This window comes from Plutella xylostella, chromosome 5, assembly GCF_932276165.1.
Source record: "Plutella xylostella chromosome 5, ilPluXylo3.1, whole genome shotgun sequence".
Classification (NCBI taxonomy): domain Eukaryota; kingdom Metazoa; phylum Arthropoda; class Insecta; order Lepidoptera; family Plutellidae; genus Plutella; species Plutella xylostella.
This window is the reverse complement of record NC_063985.1, coordinates 6,005,363-6,027,542: the sequence shown is the minus strand read 5'-3', so window position 1 is coordinate 6,027,542 and position 22,180 is coordinate 6,005,363. Positions and strand designations below refer to the sequence as shown.

General features: G+C 37.1%; 3 protein-coding genes across 4 annotated transcripts; 2 read left to right on the top strand and 1 right to left on the bottom strand.

The window, feature by feature from the left end:
* Window positions 1-47: 47 nt before the first annotated feature.
* Window positions 48-9,464, bottom strand: LOC105390828 (ras GTPase-activating-like protein IQGAP1). 2 transcript variants are annotated; one of them, XM_048633070.1, is made up of 14 exons: window positions 9,260-9,464; window positions 8,880-9,104; window positions 8,671-8,748; window positions 8,116-8,260; window positions 6,874-7,953; window positions 5,003-5,835; window positions 4,053-4,915; window positions 3,692-3,917; window positions 3,228-3,392; window positions 2,681-2,860; window positions 2,154-2,294; window positions 1,699-1,849; window positions 1,200-1,593; window positions 48-1,116 (listed from the first exon to the last, which is right to left on the bottom strand). In XM_048633070.1, the coding sequence occupies exons 2-14, from the start codon at window positions 9,099-9,101 to the stop codon at window positions 756-758; spliced, it is 4,839 nt and encodes a 1,612-aa protein (XP_048489027.1). In that variant the 5' UTR covers window positions 9,102-9,104; window positions 9,260-9,464; the 3' UTR covers window positions 48-755. The 2 variants fall into 2 exon arrangements, with proteins under 2 accessions (XP_048489027.1, XP_011560492.3); XM_011562190.3 differs by having other exon boundaries at window positions 8,880-9,133; window positions 9,260-9,454.
* Window positions 9,465-9,557: 93 nt separating this feature from the next.
* On the top strand, window positions 9,558-10,682 carry LOC119692380. Its single transcript, XM_038112796.2, has 2 exons — window positions 9,558-10,312; window positions 10,404-10,682. The coding sequence occupies exons 1-2, from the start codon at window positions 9,645-9,647 to the stop codon at window positions 10,636-10,638; spliced, it is 903 nt and encodes a 300-aa protein (XP_037968724.2). The 5' UTR covers window positions 9,558-9,644; the 3' UTR covers window positions 10,639-10,682.
* A 2,408-nt stretch (window positions 10,683-13,090) lies between these two features.
* LOC105390838 (GPI ethanolamine phosphate transferase 1) lies at window positions 13,091-22,171 on the top strand. Its single transcript, XM_048633067.1, has 13 exons — window positions 13,091-13,389; window positions 13,477-13,932; window positions 14,010-14,140; window positions 14,319-14,515; window positions 14,806-15,033; window positions 16,269-16,518; window positions 16,603-16,778; window positions 17,101-17,288; window positions 17,589-17,815; window positions 18,208-18,401; window positions 18,587-18,700; window positions 21,449-21,640; window positions 21,897-22,171. The coding sequence occupies exons 1-13, from the start codon at window positions 13,193-13,195 to the stop codon at window positions 22,146-22,148; spliced, it is 2,802 nt and encodes a 933-aa protein (XP_048489024.1). The 5' UTR covers window positions 13,091-13,192; the 3' UTR covers window positions 22,149-22,171.
* The last annotated feature ends 9 nt before the right edge of the window (window positions 22,172-22,180 follow it).

Here is a 22,180-nt window from a genome sequence, read left to right as displayed (position 1 = left end):
ATAGGTTTTTATTTCACTTTATATTATAAAGAAAAAAACACGGAGAAGACATATAAAATAGCCTCGTTTAATCTAATAGAAATACTGCAGGAAATATACTTAGTGTGATCATAACGTAACATTTGTAAAAAGGAATTGAAATAGTAAATGTAATTCATAGGGTCATTTAAAATAACTTAAGTTTCTAAAATACATAGTAATACATAGTACAAAAGTTTCTAGGAAATATAAAACAGGTACCAATGAAATAGTAAATAAATATTTGGTTGTGAGTGCTGCAAAACATCCATAATGTAGGTATTACAAAGTAGGATTTGTGACATTAAATTTTTCTTTGGTTGAAATAACACTTTTATCTGTTATCATTTAATGAAATTTACTATGCATTTGAACTCCAATGCATTTTTAATAAAAAAATATGAATCAATTAATCACGAAACCATTACATTATCATAATTATTATACTCAATAATATTTCGGGTATACATTATACATGTACCTGTACGAAATTATGTCTAGCAGTAATTTAAATAAGCGTGAACCAGAAATAGTCCGCATGTCAAAAATAAATAAATGTTTAACAAAACAATAACTTAAATAAACATGGAGTATTATCAATGCATTACAGGCGAGATACATACAGGTGGTGCAACATAATTAACTTAAAAATATGTCTTACCTTAATAATTAATTGTAGAGAATACCTTTCAGATTATGAGTTTTCATTCTGGTTGCTTTCTGACAAGAATTACCATCTAAGCCTTGCCATAAAACTTACTATTTAGTAAAAATATTAACAAGTTGACATTGATTTTGGCTTTACCAAACATGTCCATTACAGCGCATCCTTCATATTGTTTCTGCAGTAGATCTTGAATGTCAACGTCTACCGACTCCATCTCGACGCCCATAAACTTCCCCTTTATTGTGAAAACGCCGTTATGGTCTGTAGGTGTGATATCGAACATCACGTTCTTGAACTGAGATTGGGAAAGTCCGTCTATTTCGAGAAGCACGCCTCTCTCCATCAATTTAGCACCCGTGTATTTAACTGTCAACTTAGACTTCAACTTCTGCATGTCTTTGCCGGATCTCCGCAGGCAAGCGTGGACACTCCTGGAAATTATACATAGATTAAGCATGGATCATTATAGAGTACATTCCTAACTACACACCTACATTATCTATTTAAAACGTACCTTTTCCCAGCATGCAAATTCGCAAGACATGACTTAATGTACTGGTCATACGACTGTATCTTCTCTTCGTAGTACTTGGTTTTCTCCTGTAAACTCTGTTTAGTTCTCGTCAAGGTGGACAGAGCGCGCCTCTGCGCTTGCCTGTACTTGCCCTTGTTACATAGATCGAGGGCTATCGAGGTCACAAGTGCCTGGTAACCGTCCTCACGGGTGACATAGCCCTCCTCTTCTAACATCTGAAGGTTGCGACGTAATTTAACAATATGCTCCCGCAGGGTCATCGCTTCGTCTGGCTTGGCTCGTCCCGAGTAAATTCTCCTTTGGACTTTCCGCGCATATTGATCTTGTTGTTCGCTGGTTGTTCCGATGCACAGCGCCTCAAGCAAATGTTCGCCTTAAAACATAACGCCAATTAGAAGGTTCACAGCTGTTTTAATTAAGATAACTTAAACATTTGCACAGATTTATTATTCATAATTAATTCTTATTTTATGCGTACCGTTCAAGAAGGGGATGACTGCGACGCAAAGCTCTTTTGTTTTGATGAACAGTTTGTTTAGATCTGTCATGTCATCCTCTGGTGCTTGGAACTTGTTGACAAGCGCCAGGCACACTTCCAGTCGAGCGTTTTCCTCAGTACAATCTCCTGCCTGAAAAATTGTACACGCATTGGAATAATTACGTGAATTACGCATTGAAAAGCCGCCTTACTTAAACCCAACCGCCGATAAAGGTTATAGGTAAATAATTAAACTAGCTGCCATTGACAGACAGAGAGGGGCAACTGTTTCATCTGGCCTTTTCTCCACAAAAAATACGGTATACCTTGAGGAGGCGCCCGTAAAAACAATGATTTCTAGGAGCTAATATTTCCTTGATACTCAAATATATATGGCAAAATTGCAAAATCATGATAAAATCATAAAAAAATATTACAGTACAGTTAGCCCTTACCATATTAACGTCCCGTGAGGCGAGCTGCGCGACAGACGGCACATCTCCCAGGTCGTCCAGCAACTCGTTGAGTCTGTCCTCTTGGTTCGGCGCTATGATGTCCTGGTACTCTATCAGGAGAGCGTGAGTGTCCACGATTTCCTAGAATATGAATGGAAGTTGACTTGTACGACACATAGGTACAGCTCAAAATAGTCAAATACTCTAGCTAGAGGAACCATTAGCAAAATTGTATAGGACATTCTTTTTGAGACATCTACTATAAAAAAATAAATCGGGTTTCCTTCCTGACGCTATAACTCAAGAACGGCTGAAGCAATTTCGCAAATTTTGGTCTTGAAATGTCCGTGGAAGTCCGGAAGAAGGGAAGGTTTAAAAGGCAAGAATGGTAGGAATAGGAAGGGTAGGGTAGGGTAAGATGGGAAGCGAAGCTCGCGGGCAACAGCTAGTTATTAAAATAATTATTTGTGACTACCGTGAATGAATTTGGGCATGCATTATTAATTTACTCTCAAGAACCAACTCACCTGAACAGTGATATAAATATGCGGGTGGTGTATGAGCGTGGCCTCGGTATACTCGTCCACGGAGAAGTACTCCTCGAGCGTGGGCCCGCGGCAGCAGCGGCGGAACAGCTGCTTCATTCGCTCGTGGCAGTCGATGATGAACGGGTTCAGGCAGCGCAGGTGGCGGGACTCCTCGCCGAACTGGTATGAGTAAGTTTAATATTCAGTATCCGCTAGTACTATTTTTGTCATTGATGCCCATGCGCCGTACGTATTTAACTGATTCAAGCGTCACTCGAGTGTATATCGCGATCAGCGTTACGGCGTTGTGATTGGTGGGAGGTGCGTTATATGTGTTTATCGACGGAGATAAAGATGCTATGCCGTAAGGGCTGGATGAAATGCAGTCTTCTGGTAGGTATCGGTAGGGTATCAATGATAGTAAGTAAGCTGTTATCTATTGGTTAATTCATATATTCTAGGTGATAATAAATTATTACTATTCTATGTTGACAGTGGAGTTTCCTAGTAATACCTGACGTGACCTATAATCTAAGACATTACTCACCCCTTTCTTGGCAGCAGAGAAATGCAATATCTTGGCGACGGAAGCCAGGTTCTTCCTCTGGTCCGTGGTGAGCCCCGTGCCGTTGGGCATGTTGATGATGTGGAACGCGTCGGGCGCCACTATCGCCGCGTTCAAGAACTGATAGTAAACCAGGTTTCCTACCACCTGAAACACGAAATATTATTATTATTAATGAATAACTTAAATGGTAGTCATGTAAAGAGTAATGTCATCGTAAATCAAAGAATGTAACGTGAAACTTTATGATACAGGTCCATAAGCGATGGATAGGGGTGAAGAGGAAAGCAGTGGCTCAATTTTCCCTCGTTCACTAGTGTCTAATTCTGCGAGCCACCACAATCTCTCAGTAATGAAACATTAGGTATAATTAGTTCTAATTAGTCAATAAAATAGTATTTTATTCTATTCTATAATCATAAATACCTATGCTAAAAAGACTAGACCTTAAGAATATCCTTCTCAGGCGTATGCGGGAATTTCGAAGTAAGTGATCTGTGCAAGACTCGAGACATGTATGTGATGCAGAATGGTAGAAGTTCCGTCGAATTTGTTATTTTCTCCAAGAACATTATGACGATAGACTTGAGTTGAGTCAACGCTTTCTCGAGTCTGGATTTCACCTCTGGGAAAGCGAGGGCTTCCTCTTGGGTAACAGAGTAAGGTAGTTTTCTAGAATAGAAAGAGAAATAAGATGATTAGTAGGTATAGGTAAGTAGATATTTAAGTAGGTAAATACGACGAGCGGAAATCATAGTTATGTACTTTCTGTGACGGCATTATTTTATAGAGTGGAATGTTACTTACGATATTTTTCCAGTTTTCATCTCAGTTTCGTTCCTCCAAGCCTTATAGATTTCGACTGGTCCAGTTTCAATATTCAAGTCTTTATCTTTCAGCATATTTTCGACGATCGGTCCAATGATGGTCTGCAGACTGTTGAGGCCCGACAGCTGCCGGGATAAACTCACCGCCATCTTCAACACTAGCGGAGTCGCCGCGATTATATCGAATGGTTTCTCAACTTTGCAACTGATCTCCTCTTCTAATGTGAACCTGAAAAGTTTCAGCAGCAGGTATTCGTCCCGGGGATAAGCTCCGAAGTTGTACAAACTCAGGACAACGTTCTGTAAAAACTGGTTCGTCTTATTCTGTGGGATACAGAAGAGAAGCTTCGACAAATACGTTGGATTCGTTTGTAACTCGTAAAACAGATGCTGGTAGCCGTCCAGTAGTCTTTTACATTCTTTCGTCAAAGATTTCAACCCTTTGACTGCTGTGGTGACTGTCAATAAGGACCCTTTACCGTCTGAACTTTTCTGAACGACAATGTTACTCATTGAACTGTGTTTCACCAGGTCGTTTAACCTTAGACCATGAGCTGCTACTTCTTGAAGTGCTATCCTATTTTGGACCAAAAGGCCGATCTTCAAATCCATGTCATCAATTTGTTTCGATAACTCTTGATTTTTCCTTATTGAGTGGACCACATCAGATTTTAGGGATTGTAGTTCGATTTCGCGATCGTAATCTTCCGTGGAAAAGTCGAGCATAGGGACGAAAGTCCTTACAACTTTGAAAGGCGGATTTTCTGAGTGGAATAGCGACGTGAACGCCTCCCGCGCTTTCCTGCCGCGCCACAACGCTTGGATCTTGGCTATTTTGTGTTCCTGAAATAAAACATGATATTATGAGTAAGTTTATAGGTCCCTAATAACCTTTTTATTTCAAATAAATATTATGATTTGACACAATACCTGACTCTTATACCATGCCCATGGGTTTTTCTTTTTCTGCAAACGCAATCTCGATTCAATAGCTTTCATTTTAATGAGAGCGCCATATTTGCGTTGGATCAACATCTTCCTCCACCAAGCCTGAATTTTGATGACATATCTAACGTTATGCTTGAAGAAATTCAATCTTTCTGACAGTGTTTGTCTCAGCAGATATCCCCTGCAATGGGCTTGTAAAGCCGTGATTGACTTCTCGATCACCTTTTGTTTGTGCTTGTTAATGTGGTGCTTATTAGTCATATCAATTATAACGCAGACATCTTTTCTTGATAAATACCGGGAATAAGGAACAAAGTCTTTCGGCGTAGTCCAGCTGTAGGTAAAGGATTCTACGTCGATATAAACAGTGTTGCCGGCATCCGTGTGGCAGACAATCCAGGGGCAAATATTATGACCCTTCTTTTTCAAAGCTTTGGTGAACATTTGGAAATAAATGTCCTTGCAACAATCTTCTGCATCACCGAAACCAAACATAGGACTAGTCATCGCCGTCCAGAATTCGTCAGAATCATTTTTGACCAATGAAAGGTTTAACTGAACCAATCCGTCGGTCAGCTCTTTTACCTTTCGAGATTCAGAATTAACATCGTTAATAGTTTCAATGACGTCATCAAGCCACAGATTCTGTGATTCCTTCGTTACAAGCTTCTTCTTTAGCATTCGTAAATACAATGGGTATTCCTCCTTATGCAAAGACGATTGAAGTTTAAGGCAGGGGCTTTTTAGAAGGGCCACTAAAGTCTTTATGTCTTCTTCATACACAGCCTTATTTATATTTCCGATTATTTCAACCACTAAAATAACAAAACAATAGTTATAAGTACCTACGTAGGTATAACAACCAAAAAACAGGTACAGTTCTCCCATATTAATAATGCGCATGCAAATCTTCGCAAACTGTCGTATTCCCGGAAACACCCGAATCATTGAGCCTTAAACAAAGCACTTGCATTTTGATTCCTGTTCGAAAGAAATAGTAGTCAATATCATGTGACACATAATCGAAAACAATTTGGGCGGTCGGTGCCTGTCACCGATCAGTCAAAGGTCTCAAGGTCAAGATCAATATTACTTTTGTGAAATTATAAAGAGCTGCAATTACACATCGTTCTTGTTATTTTTTTCAAATGTGAATTTAATTTCAACTTTAATTATTTTTGACGACGCCATATTATGAGGCACATTTAAGAATAAAATATACGTCACATTGATAGACTTCACTTTGCCAATAAAGCCACACCCAAAAGACCAAGTTTGTAATTGTAATATTATTGTGAATGATCAGCGCTGTAAATACTTTTGAACTGAGATTTTAATGTAAACATTTTTATTAATGTGAAATAATCAGTGCTGTAAATACTTTTGAACTGAGATTTAAAATTTTTAATGTAAACCTGTGTTTGAAATCCATTTCTCCTTATAATATAATCCTTGTGTTATTCAAACCTTCTTTCATCCATCTTTACATCAGCTTCAGTAAGACACTTGAAAAGTACCTACTCTAACATTTTCGAAGTAAATTTTAATATTATGGAATATTATGAATTATCGAATCAAATTTCGTTACTGATAAATCAATTATCTCTTTTAGCACCAATTACATAATTCTACTAAAATTTCATGAAGAAAATGCACTTAACCACTCTAAATACATAATAGTTTTCTAACGCTCGGGAATACGACCGTTGCCGAACAATGACGAAGATTTCTATGTGCATTATCAATTTTGGGGAACTGTAGGTAAGTTTATTATTACAATAATGACTAAGTAATGCATGCGGCTTTATGCCAAAAGGTGTTAACCAAAAGCTAATAATAAATGTTAAACTTACTCTCTTCATTGTCATCATCCTTCATGTTGACCATGTCGATAGTGTCCCTAATATCCTCTTGTGTGAGCAGCGGACACAGGCACTGCTCGCGCGTCTTGGCCTGCAGCGCATTCAGCAGCGCGGAGAAGTAGCGGCGGCGGCAGTGCGCGCGCAGCCCCTCCAGGCCCACCTTCCTGGCCGTGAGCGCGTGCCACACGGCGCCCTCGTCCCCGCGCTCCAGCGCCGCCGACACCGCCGCCAGCGCAGACAAGTAAGCTACTGAACTCGCTATCTCATTCTCGTTTAGATTCTTCTCCAATTCGTACTTCTCCAGCTTCATCTCCTCAAACAAAAGAGGAATGGCGTATCTATCCACTTTGATGTTCAACTCTAAATTGCGACTGTTCAGTGCTTTGTATAGCTGTTCAGGATTCCCATCGTCAAGTGCTTTGTTTACAGCAGCTATTGCGTGCTTATGGTCTATGTGTTCCAGAGATTTTCTGTTACCCTCGTTTATTATGTTCTGAAATATTTTATGCCAGTTGACTATGCTGTCTACATCCACATCTTTGTTGTGTTCAACTATTTCCTTTACAACATCACAGTAGAAGTCAAGGTTTTGGCTGTTGTAATCTTTTAATTTTACCCAGTCTTCATTGAACATTTTATGTATGCTGTTCACATCATTTTTGAGGCATGCCTTGGTGAGATTATGCCATAGGAATTTATAATTAGTAGCAGTTATGTGTCCTTGGATTTCCACAACTGTTAGCAATTCATCATAGTCATCTGGCACATAACTATCGTTAAGGGAGCGATTATTGGCTGCTTGAACTTTTTCTTGCTTAGCTGCTTGCAGTGACTTTTTATATTCACTCATGAGTTTATTCTGAATATGTTTCAGCTGCAGTTGGGGATTCAGTAATGCTGATGTTATGGACTTTTCAGAATCCAATAAATTATTCAATTCATGGATAGCTTTATCTAAAGCTTTACAGTCACGAACATTATTCTTTGATAGAATGCCCCCAATTTTTTGAAACATTGGCAGTGGGTGTTCACATTTTTCTAGGTCCTTTGACACAGAATCTAACTGCTCATCTAAAAACATGGTATACCAACTTATAACAAAAGTATATGCCCTGTATTATATACCTATGGTGCAGTCAGTACCTACATGATAGATGGTATAAGTACTAATACTATAATAGTAGGTACTTAAAGATTTTTTTTAACAAAGTAAAATATCAATAATTTTCTTACCTGTAAAGACAGCTTTACCAAACACGTCATGGATGAGTGGCGCCTTGCCTATCTTGAACAGATGAGAGCTGAGAGCATGGATGCAGTAAATAACTCTAGGCATGTTCTTTTTGTCATAAATATCAGTCGTTTCTGGTTGGAAAGTCTGGAAAAATAAAAAATACTGGCTATAGAAAGAGTTAATGCTGCCAGCATAATGGGTACTTTTGAGCCAGGAACGACCCAGGTTGGATTATTTGATTGATCTTATCTTTATTTGTAATTGAAAAATGTTATATGTTTACAATTAGTCATCTCAAAAATACTGTATTATTCTTCATTGGAATGAGACCCAGAGATTAACTTTTTGCATATTTGTGTAACAGTTTATGTTTGCCTAGATATTTAAAAGTACACAAGGGATCATGATGCAGTTTTTTTAAATAGATATCATGCATTAAGAGGAATGTTTATTATGTACATTTTAACCCAGAATTCCCACGGGAAAACTTTTTATGGAAAAACAAAGATTACAGGAAATGCTAGCTTACAATAAAGGTATGAATAGATACTCACAACAGGCAGTTCTGTTTTGCTCAAAACTTGAAGAAACTTATTAATGTTGTCAGTATGTTTGAATTGTAGTCCTGTAATCTGTAAATAAACTTAAAGTTACTTATTTGTTGTTATTGTATCAAATTAGCAAAGAATCTGTCAGACACACAGAGACATATAATTATATTTGGTACAATTCCAAGTAAATTTATGTACACAAACACACTCACCTTGTACCGTCTCTGATCTATATCATATATTTTATTCAACGGTAACATGTCAGGTGCAATAAAGTTTGCAAGTTTGGCTAGATAGACACCATTACGCAAACTTTCCTCAAACTCAGTGGCATGTGGAAGCTTCTCTTTGATACAAGCCTCCATCCAAGTTTTGGCCTCCTCAAGCCGACATAGATACTCATAGGCAACTGTTCTTTGTCGAATGACATCCATTTCCTGTCCGGTTTTACGTATGTCTGTATCACCTACAGAAATATCTTATGTTACTAAAACTGATATATATTAGCGTATAAAGATATAGGATTGGTTCTGTAATAAAGTAACGAGACTCTAATTACTAAATAACTAAGTAAATAAAATATATATCATACCGTCGTCAATTTTTCCAATTCGTGTTTCGTCCATGTCTTTCCCCATTTTGAAATACGTGATATCTTCAAATCATACTTTTGTAAGCCTTTTAAACCTTAAATGTATCGCTTACTAGCGTTAATCACGGGTATAAAAATGTGAAAACTAAATTATTTAGAAAATTATTGACAATCATGAAATTCAAAACAATAAAATCGGTTACCGGTTTGAAGTTTACAAGTTTTGAGGAAAAATATGTTCTGTGGAGAGTGCGCGCCACTGGGAGTTCAGAATAATAACAGTGTCAAGCTTTAAAATAAATCTCCATGAGTACTGGAATCCTCAGAATAATTATTACAAAGAATTTGTCTCGATGGCTTGACTAGCTAAAGAAACTGGAAGAAAATGGAGGATAACAAAAGTGAAAATATTGATTATGAAGAACTTAATAACACTACAGATGGTCAAACTCCGACTGAGACTACCATTGGGAGGACCGTTTCAGGTGATACTATTACTGAAGGGACTATTGGAGAAGCCACTTCTAGCAAAGATGTTACTGGTGGTGGAACCACTACTGGGGGATCAAATGCGGTTAGAACTGGAACGCCAATATGGGGGCTCACACCAGACGGGAGACCAATATGGGGATATCCCCCGTGCGGCGGTACCTGTATGGGAACGAATGTTCAAGTTTCACTTGACTCGAAAAGTAGCCATGAAGGTACTACTCTAACGCAAGTAAGGGCGTATAAGCATGTTGAAATTGGCATTGATTTTCCCATGGAGCCACTAGGTGATCCAATGTATGTTTGTAAATGCTTGAGAGATTCAGAATCTAACGCATCCGGAAAATCTGACATCGACGCTCGCAGACGATTGATTCTTGGCCGTGTGGAAAGAACTGAAAATTACCTGCGGGACAGGCGTATTTCTGAACTACTGAGATTTTTACTAGCTAAAATAATTTCTTCATCACCTGACGAACCATTGAAGTTTCTCGAAACGTTACTTGATGATTGCATGCTATTTCGTGCTAACCAAGGGAAAGCTCCTGTTTTATTTGATATTCGGTAAGTTAAATGAGATGCAAATATTTAGTTATTAACTTCACCGAAATTTTGATGTTAACTATTAACCTACGTACCTACGTTCAATTTACAGACATCTCGAAGCCATTATACGCAGCTTTGACCCGGGTGAACGTGGCTGGCTAAGCGCAGTACAAGTTGGCCGAGCTTTTAAAACTATCGGACTAACTTCTTTAGATATAGAAGAAGAAAGAATTCCAACCGACAAAGTTTTATCTTTACTGAAAGAAACTCAAGAGGCCGAATTATATGATTTGATCACAGCTGGTTCTAAGAATGATATTCTAGGGAAAGAAAATTTATTTTAACAAAGTGGTTTATGATTATTTAATAAAGTGAAATTCTAACATGACATTGTGTGTGGTTTGTAAACCACACATACCATTAATACACAAGTTTGAGATCGTCAGGTACCTGTACCTACCCTGTATCTAGTAAGCATTACGTTATACTCATAACTACAAGTAGGTAATTAATAAAGTACCTAGTTAACTAGTAGTTAGTAACTGTAATACTATGAAAAATGAAAATGAAAAAATATTTATTTAAATTAAAGATTATGAAGATACAAAAAATAGAGGTTGCAGTGTTTGTTAACAATTTAAAGGTGGTGATGTAGCAACGGCTACCACTAGGCTAGGCCTGTGTCGTGGACAGCCAGTACACAGGTTTTTAACAATCTGTTTAAATATAGAACAGGTGGCGTAGTTTAACAATTTGAACTTTAAATTATATAAAACAAATTTTACATTGTAGGATGCAAATCTTAAAACATAATAAAATTAATAAAGCAAACAAAAATAAAATAAAAACAGTATCCATTATTTTCGGGAAAGATTTTTTTTCGGTGGTAAAGATCTTAAATATTTAGGGACTTTGCCATTCAAGTGGCATCACCGTGGGACACCTTCATAATATTAATCTACAGATGATGTACAGTTAAGCTGCGTACACACCGGGCCAACGAACGCCAACGGTTATCTCAACGATGGATATTTATCATACACTAGCTGTTCCCGCGAGCTTCGCTTCGCCTTAAAAAGTTTTCCCGTGGGAATTCCGGGATAAAAAGTAGCCTATGTTCTTTCTCAGGGTCTAGACCATATGTATACCAAATTTCATCCAAATCCGTTTAGTAGTTTTGGCGTGAAAGAGTAACAGACAGACACAGTTACTTTCGCATTTATATATTAACTAGTTAGGATTAGGATAATACTGCAGGGCGATCACGAACAATATAGAATCGAATGCGAGTGCGACTAGTGGCAACTTGACAGCACTTTCGAACACTTTTTAGGGTTCCGTAGCCAAAATGGCAAAAACGGAACCCTTATAGTTTCGTCATGTCCGTCTGTCCGTCTGTCCGTCTGTCCGTCTGTCACAGCCGATTTACTCGGAAACTATAAGTACTACAGTGATGAAATTTGATGGGAATATGTGTTGTATGAACCGCTACAAAAATATGACACTAAATAGTAAAAAAAAGAATTGGGGGTGGGGCCCCCCATACATGTAACTGAGGGATGAAATTTTTTTTTTCGATGTACATACCCGTGTGGGGTATCAATGGAAAGGTCTTTTAAAATGATATAAAGTTTTCTAAAAAACATTTTTCTTAAAGTGAACGGTTTTTGAGATATCAGCTCTCAAAGTCGTAAAAAGTATGTCCCCCCCCCTCTATTTTTATAACTACGGGGTATAAAATTCTAAAAAAAATAGAGGTGATGCATGCTAATTAACTCTTTCAACGATTTTTGGTTTGATCAAAGTATCTCTTATAGTTTTTGAGATAGGTTGATTTAACTATTTGCTGCTACGGAACCCTTTGTGCGCGAGCCCGACTCGCACTTGACCGGTTTTTACCTATAAAATTGACAGTTGTCGCACTCGCATTCGATTCTATTCGTTAGCTCGAATTTTCGTGATACGGGTACAGGGCAGATTGCAGAAACGAAGGCCAACGAAACCCGTTCGTTGGCCTTCGTTGGCCCGGTGTGTACGCAGCTTTATAATATTCTAGTAAAAAAGGTTGCCGACCACTGGCCTATACCATAGACCATTAAAATCTATGTAGAAAGAGTGGTCTGTGATCAATATGTCAATGTCACATCACATCAACACACTAGGGATGGGCAAATGGGGAAAAAATATCGATATATATCGTATCGATATTTTTAAAATATATCGATAATAATTGACTAAAAAATATCGATATGTTGATATATCGATATTTTCTGCGCAATAAGCAATTATCTATAAAAATTGTCAAAATATTCGAAATTTTAAAGCAAATGCACATCTGGCTGTTTTGACATCAGTTTTATTATTAAAAAATAAGTACATAAAGCCAAGAAAAAAACAACATCATCAACACAAAAAAAATTACATTATTCTAACCAGTATTTGTCCGATATTGACATCAAGAACACTCCAACATACGCAGTCAGTGATACCAACCAAACCAAACCAACAAGCAGTGTCATTGTCATAGATTATAGATATACAAAATAGACAAGCAGGTCATAGACTATAGAGTGTAATTTTTGTTTGCGTTTGAATTAAATTTAAGAAATCAGATTGGTCAAAGACATGATGTGACGCATGAGCAGACAGCAGAGCTTTAAAAAATATATCGATTTTGATACCTAAAAATAAATATCGAAAGTTGATATATCGCGGGAAAAAATATCGCTGATTTATATCGATATTTTTCTGAAAAAATATCGATATTTTGATATATCGATATTTTTTGCCCAAGCCTACAACACACGTCAAAAAATAAATCAAAACAAAGTGGAGTGTAGGGAAAAATATAATTTAAATTAATCTAGTTTAGAATTGTATCTGCGAAAGGTTGCTGTAATGTTTGTTATTGGTTTTTGTATTCACATCATATTTTTATTTTCCATATTTGATATCTATTTTAAGTCCCCAATAGTGAAAAATGTGCCGCCTTATCAACCTCAACACGAAGCGGTCGCAGACCGTCTTGTTTTATTTGTTGTGGATGGATTACGAGCTGAATCCTTTGTTAATTATACTACCATGAATTATATGAGGTAAGAACTATTCGTGATAATAACATCTCCTGTTTAATGCCGTTCACGAGACATAATAATGACATGTGTGTTCTTTTAATTTTTCAGATCTGTAGCGTCTAGTACAGGAAGATGGGGTATATCTCGCACCAGAGTTCCGACCGAGTCTCGCCCTGGGCACGTCGCAGTGATCGCCGGCTTCTATGAGGATCCATCAGCTGTAGCCAAAGGGTGGAAGCAAAACCCAGTTGATTTTGATTCAGTGTTTAATCAAACCAAATATACTTGGTGCTGGGGAACCTATGACATATTAGAAATATTCACTAGAGGCACTGTAGATGATCACATTTTCACTGAGGAGATGGATCCATATGATCAGGGATTCAGTACCAATAAGAACACTACTCTTTTAGATGATTGGGTGTTTGAACATGTTAAGAAATTCTTTGAGAAAGCCAGACATGATGACAGTCTTCGAAAAAAATTACATGAAAAGAAAATAGTTTTTTTCCTTCACCTTCTAGGTACTGATACATCAGGACATACACATAAACCTAAATCTAAGTATGCATTCCTCACACAAGTTTTGTTTATTAAAGCCCAACTTGGACCTTTAATTTTTAATAATGAAAACATTTCAGTGACTTTTTAACAACACTGAGATTTGTGGATGAAGGCATAAAAGTAATTGAGAAAATAATCAATGATTTCTACAATGATGATGGCAAAACAACATTCCTGATGACTTCAGACCATGGAATGACTGACTGGGGTAAAAAAAACTTCAAGCTACTTATTTATTAGGCTTTTCTAAATCTGTAAATGATATGTAATAAAATATACATATAAACAAATTATAATGTGAAGCAGACTCGTGCCCCAGCAGTGGGGACGTAATGGGTTGTGAAGATGAAGATAATGTGAAGCGCTAAAGTAGTTAATTTTGACAGGATCCCACGGTGCAGGTGATGACCATGAGACTGAGACTCCTTATGTGCTCTGGGGAGCAGGGGTCGAGCAGATACCAGTGCTACCTGATGACCACCAAGAGTCCTTGCCCTTCGACAACAGACTGGACATCAACCAGGCAGACCTCACTCCACTCATGGCTACAGCCATTTCTGTACCAGTACCAGTTAATTCTATTGTAAGTAAGATGTCAGATAATATTGTATCTAGGCTCTAGTGTAGTTCAGGGCCATTCATTTTAAACATTGTAATCTAATGGGCAGGGCATAGCCATTTAGAAGGGATGGAGTAAAGTGGGGTTGTACTATTTATATTTTTAATTACTTTCTGTTTAACCTATGTCTGAACTCTGTAGTTTGTGCCCTTCATTCATCCCATTGTATCTATGATAGTGGTGAGTCATAGAGTGGACATTACAATATTCTTGCGTTGTGTTTCTCAATAAAATGTCTCATTTAATTCTTCCAGGGTCAGCTGCCTGTTGATTTGCTTTCCATGTCTTTACCAGACAAAGCCAAAGCAATTTATAGCAATGCAAGACAATTGGCCTCACAATATGACAAGAAAAGAAGTGATGTAGAACAAGATGCCATAGCAGTATTATACCAACCGTATGAGCCGTTAGATAAGAGAAAATACAATGAAATCATTGATCATACTCAGAAATTGCTGGAAGAAAAGAGTTATGAAAAAGTGGTAAGTAGATATTTATAATTTGATAATTTACCTTTTTTACATGTACCTATGATTAATGTGCTGTATTATATGTATGTATGAGTGCAAAAGGTACAAAAAGTTTGTATCATGTCCATTATTACCAATATTAATTAACTGTCTGTCCTTTACCTTTTCTTGAATGCTATTTGAATCTTTTCTGAGTGGATGTCTCTGAGCTGGCCCAAGATCGTAAAAAATAGCGGCGCTTCACTTCGGCCCTTTGCTCCCCAGCGGAGATTGGGAATAAGTAAGTAAGTACAGTTCTCCCATATTAATAATGCGCATGCAAATCTTCGCAAACTGTCGTATTCCCGGGAACACCCGAATCATTGAATCGTCGAGCCTTAAACAAAGCACTTGCATTTTGATTCTTGTTCGAAAGAAATAGTAGTCAATATCATGTGACACATAATCGAAAACAATTCGGCGGTCGGTGGCTGTCACCGATCAGTCAAAGGTCTCAAGGTCAAGATCAATATTACTTTTGTGGAATTATAAAGAGCTGCAATTACACATCGTTCTTGTTATTTTTTTCAAATATGAATTTAATTTCAACTTTAATTATTTTTGACGACGCCATATTATGAGGCACATTTAAGAATAAAATATAAGTCACATTGATAGACTTCACTTTGCCAATAAAGCCACACCCAAAAGACTAAGTTTGTAATTGTAATATTATTGTGAATGATCAGCGCTGTAAATATATTTGAACTGAGATTTTAATGTAAACATTTTTATTAATGTGTAATAATCAGTGCTGTAAATACTTTTGAACTGAGATTTAAAAAATTTAATGTAATGTGTTTGAAATCCATTTCTCCTTATAATATAAACCTTGTGTTATTCAAACCTTCTTTCATCCATCTTTACATCACCTTCAGTAAGACACTTGAAAAGTACCTACTGTAACATTTTCGAAGTAAATTTTAATATTATGGAATATTATGAATTATCGAATCAAATTTCGTTACTGATAAATCAATTATCTCTTTTAGCACCAATTACATAATTCTACTAAAATTTCATGAAGAAAATGCACTTAACCACTCTAAATACATAATAGTTTTCTAACGCTCGGGAATACGACCGTTGCCAAACAATGACGAAGATTTCTATGTGCATTAACAATTTTGGGGAACTGTAAGTATTTGAATCTCCATTAGGAGATTCAAATACTAAATAACTATTAAGTTACTTTTTTCTAATTTCAGATACTTCTCAGTAATGAGATAATGCATTTGAGCTTATCTGGTCTTACCTACTACCACAACTATTACCAGAGACCTCTGCTCATTCTAGTCACATTTGCATTTCTTGGCTGGATCGCCTGTCTCATGAAAATATTGCTGGAACAAAATATTTACTCCCAAATGGATTCAAAATTCAAGAGACACAGGAATATGAATTTTATTCATATATTTTTTATAGTCTTATGTTTTATTGCCATTTATCTTGTTTATGGTATGTATATTATTGTTTAGGTATCTATTTGTTTGATTGAAACTAATTAACTTATTATATCAGTTAAATAATTTTTATTTACAGAACAAAGTCTACCGTTACAGTATTACCTATTCTTCTTACTTCCTGTAATTATTTGGTGGTATGCGCTTACTCCAATCTCTACATGGATTAATTTTACTGCTGTTTTAAATAAGAGTCGCAAATTGAACCTGTTCATTGTTGAGCTATTATGCTACACTCTGGGTTCATTAGCAATGGTAAGTCATCAAGCGTTTATTCTAACTTAAACCATAACTAGTTTAAATAAAGTTGGCATAGTTTAGTTATGAATTTATGATATTTGGAAAGCATAGACACTCTTATTGGAAACGTGAGAAATGTATGTTAAAAAATATTATTTATCTCTAATTGGAGGCATATCACATACCAGTAACCATTAACCACTTATTTTCATACTTAGTATATTTTTATTGTGCTTAATACACCTTAGGATAAATCTCTTAAAATGTACCAAAATAGGTATACTTACCATCTTATAACAGTGTGGAAGATGCTTAACACTCCTTGTACTATTTCCAGGGTCTGAGTTTCTCGTACCGATGGATGCTCAGCCTACCGTTACTTGGGATGGCTCTGTGGCCTTTCTTCTCTTCAGCTAGGATCCACTTGACATACACATTACTGTTCTCCTGGTCTATCAGCTGTTTACTTCTTGGCGCTTTCACTTTCATGCCTGTGGTTGGGAAGGATGCATTTATTGAATTAGTGTAAGTATTTTATGAAACTACGCTTCCTTGAATCCATTAGCCAATATACTTTCACTGCTGGTGCTGTGAATAGACCTCTCCATAACTATAACACTATTTTCTCGGCCTATTAGTTTGTTTTCTTCCTATTGCTTTTTTTTAGATTTAGGTATCCATTATTGGAAAAAAGATCCATAGTAGTGTGAGGATGAAACATTTTATTCCATTGCCCATATCAAGGATTTCCTGTGATTACCTCTGATTGACCTCAGATTAAAACTTAACCACTTGTTAATTAATGCAATACTTATTCATTTTTAGTGTTCTGGCTGGACTGATTTGGGGGCTTGGATTTGCAACTTTTACCTCGAAAATATTGGTTCGATTGTACAAGCGAGGACTAGAAAGCAAAAGAGAGATACTTCTCAGTATCTTACAAATATTACTGCTGGGGATATGCTTGGAGAATGTGTTCGTTCAGTCGAAGAGGTTCGAGAATAAATCCCCTGTGTCATACGCGTACCAGACCATCGCTTGGGTCATAGCCTGTAAGTATAAGCTGTTATCATCTATAAGTACACTTTGTATAATAAAAGAGCTGACAACCTAGATTGGATTACCACATAGTGGCGAATACCTAGTATAAAACACGATCCCCATCGGATTCCGTTTTGGACTGACCGATTTGATATTTACCTAATAATATAATTATATGTATAATGTACATGCATGATGTACCTAATGATATCTAATAGTAATAGGTAGGATTAGCTTACAATTAAATTTTATTAACCCTTCCCCACTGCTACATACGCTACTTTTCAACCCGGAATTTCCACGGGAAAACTTTTTGAAGCGAAGTGGAGCTCAAAGGAAACGGCTACAATTTTATATTTTTTTATTATCTTTCATAAACAATGATTACGATTTATTGTTTCAGTGCTATCCCTAGTCCTGCCTCTTCTGCACTCAAACCGACTATTATGTCGCATATTAGCCATCGACACGTCAATATTGACTCTGTATTTGTTGCTGTCGGTCTCCCATGAAGGCCTTTTCTTACTCACTTTGATATTCAATACCATCTGTTGGATATTGATAGAGTTTAAATTAGCTCATTCAAATAAGGCTAGGGTAAGTTAGCTTCAACTATTTTATTTAGCTATGGAGATGCATAAAAGTAACATATTTAATCGAAGTCGAACGAAAACCCAATGAATACCTACGTTTATCAGAAGACATATGACATATGAGTATGTAAGTACTCATTTGTAGTAAATAACACACTATCTGTTGATCCATGATATTTTTAATTTCAGATAATAGACTTCACATTCGGTACTGAAGACGGCGAATCGCTCGCTAAATCACAAGGCCTCAGTGCTATTGAGAGGAGTGTCAGCCACCAGGACTTTCGGAGGGCATTCTTTTTTGTATCCTTTTAAGACCTATGTATTGCTGTCAGAGTTTCAGTGAAGGACACTTACACAGCCGTCATGTCTGTGTTTACAGAAGGATTAATGGATCAGTGTAGGTACCTACAGAATTACTCGCAGGCCACCATCACAAATAATTTATGTATCGTTTAAATCAAATATGACACGATTAGCTAAAGTTGCCTCTCAAAGCGATCCATACAGTTTGCATCAGTCAGTAGACGCACTTAATATGTAACTTTCTATAAAAATAATACTATGATCTGCTGAAGGAGTCATTCGTCAAGTCGCGCGCCTTAGACTCGCGCGCCACGCGCGAGTTGCCCTTCCCGTATTTACCTACTTTTTCTGTCGTCAACTCGCTCGACTGTGAAAATATGTAGTCAGCCACAAAAGTTATAATTTATTATGCTTAAGGTAACTACTTAAAATGTATAGGGTATGTTATAGGACTTTAGTTTAAAATAAAATCAGTAATTAATCTCGCTTGGCAAACTGTTCTCTTCGAACACCACCAAACACAGGAACCATTTTTATTTGTTCGGTCTTTGTTATATGTATTTGTAACCTGCACGAAGCAGTACCGACTTTCCTCGCTGGGATGTTATGATTTCATGTGCAGTTTTATTACTAGATGGACCTGCTTGCGATGAACTTCCTGGAAGTAATTGTTACAGTTAGGTCTGTCTCTTTGACCAATGAAATAAACTAAATTTGTTTTAAATTTTAGTGCTACTTCGATATTTAATGTAACGGTAACACAGCGAAAACGTAACACTGTGTTTATATTACGGCAAAGTAGACTTGGTAATATAGTAAAGTTAATTTATTATAGGCTTACCCCCACAATACATCAAAATCAGTAAAAACTGCCACATTTTAATATTTTTGCGCTGTACTGTAGACTGTAAGTACGAGGGCTACACCGAAAAGATCGGGAATAGAATACTTAGGAATAAATTAGAGTGAAACCTTTTTGGTGTATCAAATGTAGTGTTTTTTCAAACATAATTCCATTTTCGAATTTTAAAAAAAGTAAAAAATAAAAGAGTATTGACCATTTGAATTTGACAAGTCGGTGTAAAAAATGGAGCTTACGCGGGAACATTTCCGTGCAATAATTTTTCACAACTTTCGTCGAGGTTTATCTCAAGAACAATGTCTCGCCGAGCTTGTTTCTATTTATAAACTTGAAGCACCAAGTAAAACGACTATATATCGTTGGTATTCTGAGTTTCGCCGTGGACGTTCCTCTCTTACCACAGTCCCTTCTACTAGTCGGCCAAAAACAGCGGTAACACAAGATAACATCGATGCTGTACGCCAGTTAATAAAAGAAGATAGACATGTGACATACGAGCAGATTCGGGCTTCTCTCAGCATTGGTATGACAGCCATTCAAACCATTTTACATGAAGAACTGGGTGTCAAGAAGTTAGTTTCGCGCTGGGTGCCCCACCGTTTGACCGAGGAACAAAAGTCGGCTCGTGTTAATTGGTGTCGATCTGCTCTGCAACGGTTCAATGAAGGCAGTTCAAATGCTGTCTACAATATCGTCTCTGGTGATGAATCGTGGATTTATTCATATGAGCCCGAAAGAAAACATCAATCGGCAGTTTGGGTCTTCGAAGGTGAGGTCAAGCCAACAAAAGTTATTCGCTCACGCAGCGTGTCGAAAAAAATGGTCGCTTCGTTTGTATCGAAAACTGGCCATGTGGCTACGATTCCATTACAAGAACAAAGGACGGTTACTGCTGATTGGTACACAACAGTTTGTTTGCCGGAAGTCGTAAGAGAACTTCGTAAAACTAACCCGAATCGTCGTATAATCCTTCACCACGATAATGCAAGCTCTCATACCGCTCGCAAAACAAGAACGTTTTTAAATATGGAAAACGTGGAGTTGATGGACCATCCTCCGTATAGCCCTGATCTGAGCCCCAATGATTATTTTACATTCCCAAGAATTAAAGATATGCTACCTGGTCAACGGTTTAGCGGCCCAGAAGAGGCGGTCGAAGGTTACAAATCAGCTGTTTTGACAGTATCCACTTCAGACTGGAATTACTGTTTCAATGATTGGTTTAATCGAATGAAAAAGTGCATTGAATGTCACGGAGACTACTTTGAAAAACAATAAAAGTAAATAATATTATGATATCTTTGTACTTTTTTCTATTCCCGATCATTTCGGTATCGCCCTCGTAATGCACTGTACATCTCTGCTTCGAATTAGGAGTAACACTAAAACGACGTCACTAAAACAATGACGTTTTAACCCTTTAAACCGGTTTTTGCAACAAAAACTTGAAGGTCATAGCTATGACAGGTAAAATTTGCGCACGGGATGAGAGAGATAGCAAACTTGGGTATCATGCGTCATAGGTCACATCACCTTTTGCCTCATTCCGCACTTCCAACATAGGCTTTATTGTATCTTTATCCCGAAATCAAAGCATCTTCTTTAATGGCGACTGTCTAGTCGGTACCTTCTTATGCTAATCAGCCAGGGAGACAATATTTAACTAGGTATATTTTTTAGTTTCAATTCGTTTGCATCTGACCGTACATGGGCTCGCGAGTTGACGTTATAAAAAAACAGAAGATGCCAACTCGCGTGGCGCGCGACTCTAAGGCGGACTTGACGAACGACTCTGAAGGATAGGTATTTTTACCCGACTGCTGAAGGAGGAGGGTAATGTTTTCCATTATGAAATCAATGCTGTCCTTAACATAACAATCCAGCTGCTCTACATAATAATAGCCTTCTTTGGAACTGGAAACATTGCATCACTGAATTCTTTCGAAGTGCGATGGGTGACATGTTTCGTGACTTCCTTCCAACCGTTCTTGATAACAGGGTTGGTTCTTCTGAAGACACTAGCTCCATTCTTGTGTGTTGGTTGTTGCTTTAGAGCTGTCCAACACGTGACTAAGGTATGTACCTAATAAATGTTTTAACAAATCTTTAAAAGATATGCTGACAATCACATAACTTACCTAGGTCTAGCCTTGGTCTTGAATACCCTGGGCAATCAGCAATGACTAATGTCGGCCAATCCTTTCACCATGGTGAACCCTAGTTTTTTTTTCATAGATATGCTAAGAACATGAGCACTGGAGCACTTAGTTGTGTAATACATTTTTGATTTGAATCTGTTCTTGTGTCTCATGTTCAAATATTTAATTTCAGGCACCAACTGGATACTTGCACATAATAGTGTTAATTTATTCAAATATAATGGGAATTCAACTATTGTACTATGTGAAGAACACGGGCAGTTGGCTGGAGATAGGAACTTCTATATCACAATTTGTTATTGTTCAAGTGATCACCTTATTTATTGTATTAATTCATCAAATAGCCAAAGTATTGACTGATGTTAGCATTTACAGTATTGTTAGAAGTATATCTAAGTTAAAAGGGAGAAAAAAATATGTTTAATAAAAAAATATTTTAAAATAATATGTTAGTTT